Raw genomic sequence first — 8,800 nt, forward strand, 5'->3', positions numbered from 1 at the left:
TCATGCAAGTGCTGAACACCACCTGCTCGCAGTGGCCGTGCAGAACACATTCGTCTGAGTTCCAGGATACAGGCAGGGTAAAAGTGATGTTTATTTCTTCATGGGCTTCCCGGCCTAAACACACACAAAAAAAACAAAAACATATGAGAGCAGATAACTGATTAATATAAAATGAACATGTTTACTCATCAGCTTTGAACTACCCCTAAAAGAAAAAAACATTAGTATCTCTAGTAAGCTCTATATTTTATACACAAACTCAGTTCATATGCCTCGAACTTGCATATCCTCATCCTTGTAACTGTTATGCTGACATGGCATCTCCCAGCTCTCAGGCAATTATTAGAGCCTAAAGCAATCTAAACAGTATGAATACAACTCCCACAGCAGGAGAGCAGGGAGAGCCAGAGCAGCGGTATTTGATGTCATACCAGGGCTACTCCCCCCGATAACCAATGACAGACTGATTTTGTGGGCTCATGCAATATTTATGAAACTGCAACCAGGGATTAGAAGATTATCAGTCAAACTAAGTGGATTCCTGGGTGTGACTGGGGATAAATGTGGGCTGTGTCAAAATAAACACGTATCCAAGAGGGTACAATCATGAGTCTCTCTAACCTAAAGGTGGAGAAGTGGGCGTGTTCGACACCCCTCCCAGGAACATCCAATCATATTCATATAGGTGTTCACTGCCTTCTGACAATTATTTTTCTTCCTCTGCTGATATCATCATGCTGCGGCTTTGTGATGCTGCAGCTCGTCCACTTTGGAAGATACAATGGTCATGTATGTGTTTCATATGTAGGGAATGCTTCCTCTAAAAGGTGACTTTTTTTCATGAGAGCAACTCAAAAATAAGGTATGAAACTTTTCAAGTAAATAATAAATTAAATATTCATTAGACATTTGCACCATTTTTTAACTTTCAGTAAGACTGAATGCTCCTGAAAATGTCAAATGGTGTAATCACAAAAGAATGATAAATATTCTCTTCGCCTCTTGTTCAGTGGAAGTCCAAACTGACAAAACTATTTACTCAGTGTGATAAAATATTTACATAGCTTTTCTCAATCATTCTAGTGGCTTTAAATTTTAATAAAGGGGCAAGCAGTTAAGCCTGTAATAACTAAGGCACAACAAAGTGAAAGACAAACAAGAGCAACTTTCATTATATAGCCAAAGTATTCAATAATAACATCAAGACTTCTATCTGCAACTAAGGTGAAATTATCAGTGTGTTCCAAGCTAGAACATCTTCAAAGGTAGGACTAAAACCACAGAAACAGCCAATCTGAATGGGATTAAATAGAAATGTGACCTTTCCCGCTGAGTCTAATCCCCTTTGAATGGAGCCATCAACACAGCATATTCATTTTCATCTGTTCCTAGTTGAAAGTTAAAGTAATAAAATGTCGAAATGCAACAGTTTTTGTCCTCACAACACCTATGTTTGCTCTCCACATAGTGCACACAAGTTCAGTCTATTCTGATTAAAAGTTTAATTTGTTTCAAAGTTAAGTATAAAATTGAAAACAAAGGTGACCATCATGGGAAAAGATGAAGGTATGTTTGCCTGACTATCAACCGTTGTAAGTGAAAAGTGAAACATTGCATTGCCTCCCACATTTTAAGATGATTTAGTTACACACAGCAAAGACAGAGACAACAAGGGCAAGGTTGGTATTGACTGAGAAATGCAACACTTAGCTGCTAAAAGCCTTTTGGTTTGAGGTGTAAAACTTTAGTTTGCCATTTAGTTGTTTAAAGGCCAAACCTGAAAGACAGGAATCTGTTAAGTTCAATGTCGCAGTTATTTCTTGCATCCTTTTAAAAGTTTCTCTCAGTGGGTTGGCACAGCGAGGACACATCAGAGGTGGCGGAGCAAGAAAAACACACATTCTCCTTTTGAGTGTGTGTTGTCACAGGAGACAAAAAGGGGGGCGTTCACAAACACATGCCTAAGCATGCAGACACGGTGTATGCGGAAGCTCAAAGTGTTCACTTTGTAAGGCTGAAACCTATAGGAGGAACAATAATACATTTAAAGGATATTGCTTCACTATATTCTCCTTTTCAACAAATCTCATGTGCAGAGCAGGTGCTTCTTGTGCTACATGTCACAACTTACTTGATATTAATGTGAAAGAGAACTTACCAGATAGGCCGACTTGCTGTCCCAGCACTGTGGCGTACAGGTGAGTGATATTGCGAGAGTATCCTCCAAATGGGCGCTGGGGATCCAACGTGAGGGTGATGGGGACTGACATGTTGATGGGACCAGAGTCCTCCAGCAGGAGGGGAACTTGGGTGCTGGAACGAGCCTGACCGCTGGTCACAACCATGCTCTCTGGCGTGGTCGACTCGTTCAGGCCGTGCTTTATCGTTTCATTCTCTGACACGCAAAAGTCCAGCTCGTTGAAGCGCAGCAGAAAGGTGTTCCAGTCCTGAGAAAGAGTACATGGGACAGAACAATAAGTTGTGATTTACTAAACATCCTCTACCTGATTAACATCTGGCACTGACGTGTCAATGAAGTCATATTTATCTTTGTTATATTATTAAGATGTGTTGACAGGAAACACCTTATCGTGCTTGTATCATATCTACTGGTTTACTCACAATCCATTTTCCATGTTATGGCCTACAGCGTTTTCTATTTACATATGCTTCCTGTTGAGATCCACATGGAAAGGTTTATTTCCATGAACATGTCTATTGTACCAGCACTGGAGACAACACAGACACACACACACACACACACACACACACACACACACACACACACACACACACACACACACACACACACACACACACACACACACACACACACACACACACACACACACACACACACACACACACACACACACACACACACACACACACACACACACACACACACACACACACACACACACACACACACACACACACACACACACACACACACACACACACACACACACACAGACACATTCCCCGTGTCTGGTTTTGATTAGACTTCTTATTCTCTCCAGACGGTCCCTTCAGCCACGTGCGCATTAGAGCTAACTGATGTGATTTAAAGTCGACCTGTGCATGATTGAAAACTGAAGTTTTGCACAAAGAAGGATGTTAGAAATCATGTTGGCATTTCTAGGACCTTAAAACCATTAAAATTGTATTCTAAGTATCAGAAGGGGGCTAAAACATAAACAAAACTTAAAAAACACAGTAGGGATGTTGCATTGATTTGATTGTAAAAACCCCCGAGGCAAATTTGTGATATTAGGTTAAACAGAGAAAATTTACTTGACAGTGAATCAAGAGAACCCAGTTTTCTTAATTGTTATACTATAATTAGTTGCTCATTTTATCTTTACAGACTCAACTGGGTGAGAGTAGAAAAGGATGAATAGTAGTGGTCGACCGATACTGGTTTTTAAATGGCCGATGCCAATATATAAACAGCAAGACGACCAATGGCAGATGTATAATGCTGATATTATGTTGTTGCTGGGGTTTTTTTGTGTGAGCATCTGATAGAATAATATAAACAATTTAACAAGATTACTATATGAGACACAAAGTTGCTCAACTTGAATGAACATTTATGAAACACTAATGATGTCTGCATGTCTCTGTTTACTTAAGTAGGTCTGACAGGATTGCTTCATAGTCAGGTAAAATCCGAGACGTTGGCCTGTGTGTTTATATTACCAAAAACTGGTGTATACACACAGATCATCTCTGCACACTCATCAGCACGAGCACTGGCTTTATTAGTTAAATGAAATACTTTTTATTCTGCCACAAGAATCATCATCACTCACAAAGTGATCAGCCTCGTGAGAGCAGGCGTCAGCTCGGTCTTTAATCGGCTGACCGATTAATTGGTCGACCACTTCTAGGGCTGGTTATCGGTTAAATAATTATGATACCAAACCAATCCAAGTACCCTTAAAGTGATATCGATACCAATTGAGTACTTCATTAAATACCCATTACATATTTTGTGCACTTGCTTTTATCCGGCATAACAGGCGTGTAGTGTAGCTACACTTAAGAGCTTTTAGGTGTCATCTTGGCTGCAGAGCTGCTAAGCGTGCTAACTCAAATTCATTGAGACTTCACCACCACAGACGGGTTGTAGCTGCTGTGGCAGTGGGCCAATCACACGTCACATTAAATCCAAGAACGCTTGTGTTGATTGGCTGTGAGCAAGTCCATACAAATAGTCATATTTTCTAGCTCTGGGTGCAAAAAGGATTGAGTGCAGGAATCATTTGACAGGAGCCTTTTGATCCAACTTGGTATCGATTTATTTCTGTAGATACCTTAAAAGGTATCGAGTACTGATACCTAGTCCTAACCACTACTGAATAGGTCATAGGGTAAAGGCAACATGGTTCAAGTTTTTGAGCGAATGCATTCTTGTGGTATAAAGTAAGCCACACAGGTCATAAACTGATATTTAGCATTAGCAATGACGACATTTTACTTGTATTTGTGAAGTAATAAATGGAGCAGACCATATCATTTAACCTGTTTTTAGAGTATTGCATGGGTGCGTCTCACCTCTGTCAACTCTGGAGACTTGATCTCTTTAATCTTGAAGAAATAGCCGATGGTCAGGAAGGCGATGGCCACTGCACTGACGCTGATCATAAAAATGACCAGCGGTGGACGGTTGTTGATGTAGCTTCTCAGGTTCTCTATAGGATTTAACAGGTACACCTGCGTACGGACAAATACACAATGTATGACAGAGCTTTCTAACAAAGTCTCACCTGAACCAGGAACAACAGCTGAACTCTCAAAACCCTTTTTTGTTCTAATTAAAATATTTTAACAAGTGATGCATAAATAACTGGACCAGCAAAAACAAGCTTTGTTGGAACAGCCATGTGCAAGTTTCTTGTTAATTTGCAACATTAATTTTAGTCACAACAATCACACAAAATGAGACAAAATTACTTATGTAACTATCTTGAAAAGATATCTCCAACTGAATATATTTTTAGGCTGGTACATCCTGAGCTGAAGTGCTTGACATTCATCAGTTGCAGTACTTTTAGGCCCGTTCAGGTATTTGGACTTGTGTTGTTAAAATCTCTACAAGTACCTTCAACTGGTTTTGCAAGATGCTTTTGGTAGTGGTGCGATGATTTAATGGGACATAGGTCAGCAGAGCCGCCGTTAAAGCCCACTCAATTCATTTATCCAATAAACTGGTTGGTTTATATAATTTGTATTAAGTGTTTCTTTCCTCCTGCTTCTACAGTTGGATGTTTGAGCTTCACTGTGCACAGTTTGACACTTGAAGGCTGTTTTCACATTCACCTGCTGAAAGTGGAAAGTTTTTCTGTGCTCGCTGACAGTCTGATTTCAAGGGCTGGGCCTGCATGCATGATTTGTGACATCACAACTAATTTGGAGGTCAATGCTGGTCCAATGTTCAACTTTCAACAAGTTTAATGTATAAACTTGAAGCCTCCAGTGCACAAAACACTGAGAATGGACTTTATGGTGAAGTAGGAGGCATTTTGTGTCTAGCAGAAGAAAGAGGAGATGTCATTTTAAGGATTTTAACATAATAATTGAACTTTTTCATGAAAAAAACATGTTTGGAGGTTACCTTAAAGTATCTAAACCAACATGTCTTCAGCAAGGTTATTCAGCCTGTGTGTTAAAACATACAAACAACTGTTTCTCTGGTACTTTATCTACTTTAAAATCAGGGTATTGCACAATACACATGATGAGGATGACTCGTAGTATACAACATATTATCCTAATTCATCTGCACAAAATACAGATCAGAGAGAAGGAACTAGATGGGGGCAGAGAAAGGGACTGACAAGCCACTTTTAAAAACCAAATTGCTTTAAAGTTTGTCAAAAAAAAGACCAAAATCTCCCACCCCTCTGACCGCTTAACATAGGCTCATAAAGTTACTGTGGCATAGGAGACAAGATAAGTCTTCATGCAAACCGTTTCTGAATAGTGTATTAAGTCTTTCTACCTCGTCATCATTCATACTTTCATCTGTATGCAAGCATGAAACTAGAAGAAAAGTTTCCATAACACTTTTACTTTTTTAGACCCGTGTATATCATCGTCCCACATCCTACATCCACAATGAAACTGACGCAGGGGTTAAATGCATGCTTTATAAAGTAAGTAATTTAAACTGGGTAACTTTTAACTGCAGGGGGGGTTTGTCTCGGTATGTCTTTCCATAACACTTCTACTTTTTTAGACCCATGTATATCCTACATCCACAATGTTACCCACGACGGGCTGCAGCGATTAATAGACTACTAACCCCAAAAAGCTGACATTTTGTAGGAAAAAACAAGGTGAATTACATAATTTCAGGGGCTGAAACTGACCCAGGGGTTAAATGCATGCTTTATAAAGTAAGTAATTAAAACGGGGTAACTTTTATCTGCGGGCGGGGGGGGGGGGGGGGGGGGGGGTTGTCTGGGTATGTCTGGTGTGTTGAGTCTGGCTCTCAAGAAAGACACTGCAGCCCAGGTGACAGAAGCTGTCAACCTTGCAGCAGGATAAACTAACATAGCAAACCTGGCCCTTTTGACAGCTGCTCCAAAAGATGTGACAACGATAGATGTCAAACTGCTTCACTGCCTAATGCTCAATAAGAGAGAAACAACAAATAAACTGTGCTCACCATTTTCTCTCTTTTTATGCATGCGACGGATGCTAGCTGGTTGGTTGGTTGAGGGCCACAATAAAGGCAGTAGCTTTTGTGCTGCTAGCTCGCTAGTCCCTCTTGGATATGCGGCTGAAAAGCGAAAGTCGGTGTTGGGTGGAAACAGCCAGGCTTTCAGCGTAAGAAACACCGCGGGCACCCCTTCCCATCCTTTTTGCTCAGTTGTTTACTGCTGCTCTGGTGAGAAATATCTCATGCGCACAGCTTGGAAAAGCGTCAATAATAATGTATCCGGGTCCTCCCTGCCGACATCTCCTTTACGCGTACGTACCCGCACTGCGTAGTGGAAGCGTCGCAGCGCCGCTTTTTCTCGGGATTTCTGTGTAATCTACGCACGAAATCACACGTTCGAATACTGGATGATGTGTACATGTACGTAATTTACGTAGACGACAATCGAGCGTCCAGTGTGTTTACAGTTTTTTTTTTTTTTTTTAAGGCTTGTGCTGCATTAAGGTACCGTCGGAAATAAAAGAGCTGTGTGTTGTGTGCTTGTTTATAATAATAATATTGCCCACGTCATGATTTATTTACAAAATATATTTTTTAAATGGTGTTTTGAAAGATTTAAAAACAGCAATACATATTCAGTAACATGTTATTATTTAAAAAATGAGGGCATAACCCTCCTCCTGAGCAAAATCTTAAAGGTCTGAATTCAGATGTAACCCCCTTTGTAATCATCAACATTAGTATCTGTATCTGTAATTTAATTACACATTTTTTCTCAGTAACTGTAAAATATCTAAATCAGAATGTTTTTTGAAGACCACAAAACATTATACAAACTTTTAAGATTCTGTTTTTTGTGTGTGTGCAACTTATAATTATTATTATCATTATCAGTTACTCTGTCGAATAACTTCACTTTTAATGTTCACTACTGTACAATATTAGTATTTCAGGTATACTAATAATTTCAGTGTGCAATAACTATATCAACTCAGGTATTTTATCACTTTTTTACCACTATTGTTTTTATTGCTTTTGTACTAATTATTTATTGTTATTTATTATTATTTTTATTTATTGATGCTCCTCTATTTAAACTGTTCACTTTTCTGCTGCAATAATGTAAATGTCCCTATCATGGGACTAATAAGGAAATATTTAATCTTATCTTATGTTTGCTTTTAGTTACAGTTGATGAAAGTGAAACCTTTGGCAATACCATCAAGTTGGTGTCACAAGCCAGTATTCATGACATCAGACTCTGTGGCAGCATTGCACATAAGTGGACTATGTGTTACTAGGATTTACCATTAATATAAACTTTCTATACATTTCCAAATACATTTTTTGTGTGAATCTTAGCATGCTATTGCTGGTGGATAACATGTTTAAATTAAAGTAAAGTAGTTAGTGTAACAAACGAATCATTGTTGGTTGTGAACCTAAGCTTTAATATTGATGTTGCTGTGGTGGAGACTTGAAAATCACATGGTAGCCAGCCACGCCCCAAAGCATACCCTGCTTTATCATCTATTTTACTCTAAATAGGACCATAATTTACAATCTTGTTATATTGAAGAGGACTTGAAACTAGCGATTGAGACCACAGACTCTTTGAGAAAGTGTTTTACTGAGGCAATAAATCAAGTGAGAAGTAAGTTTGGGTCATTTTCTCATAGACTTCCATACAACCAGACTTCATTTTGGAGCCAGTGGAGTCTCCTCCTGCTGGCCATTAGGCAGAATGCAAATTATGTCCCTTCCGCACTTGCTTTACGTTTTTTTAAACTCGTTTTTAGCCTGCTTGTATAGTCAAACGAGCATTGTGAAACACACGCTTGTAGCCATGTGTCAAGTTAATGTATTTTCACAGAGACTTACCGGAAACTTGCGATTTGTACTTCAAAATAAAGCATACACGCTGTTTGTAAAAAAAACAACAACAAATGAATACAGGGCACCTAGCGTACATTTACGAGTAGTGAGAGTTTAATACATAGGGGCTGCACACTTACCTAACTATAAACAGACTCTATTATATCTAATAATGCACTTAAACAGCGATATGTGATTTTATTTCGCAGACTAAAATCCGGAAGTGCACCATTCCACTTTTGACGTAATCGG

General features: G+C 39.2%; 1 protein-coding gene across 2 annotated transcripts in view; it reads right to left on the bottom strand.

Annotated features, from left to right (window-relative positions):
* tmem248 (transmembrane protein 248) overlaps nucleotides 1–6,988 on the bottom strand; it is a 16,537-nt gene extending 9,549 nt beyond the window's left edge. For both annotated transcript variants that reach the window (XM_062433482.1, XM_062433481.1), the window contains exons 1-4: nucleotides 6,680–6,988; nucleotides 4,564–4,722; nucleotides 2,159–2,447; nucleotides 1–114 (exon numbers count right to left, since the gene is read on the bottom strand). The exon at nucleotides 1–114 is cut by the window's left edge and continues 37 nt beyond it. In XM_062433482.1, coding sequence (XP_062289466.1) covers nucleotides 1–114; nucleotides 2,159–2,447; nucleotides 4,564–4,722; nucleotides 6,680–6,682 — 565 coding nt within the window. In that variant the 5' untranslated portion in view covers nucleotides 6,683–6,988. The remainder of the gene's footprint in view (nucleotides 115–2,158; nucleotides 2,448–4,563; nucleotides 4,723–6,679) is intronic.
* Nucleotides 6,989–8,800: the final 1,812 nt, after the last annotated feature.

The sequence above is a fragment of the Scomber scombrus genome, chromosome 14, assembly GCF_963691925.1.
Source record: "Scomber scombrus chromosome 14, fScoSco1.1, whole genome shotgun sequence".
NCBI classification, from domain to species: Eukaryota; Metazoa; Chordata; class Actinopteri; order Scombriformes; family Scombridae; genus Scomber; species Scomber scombrus.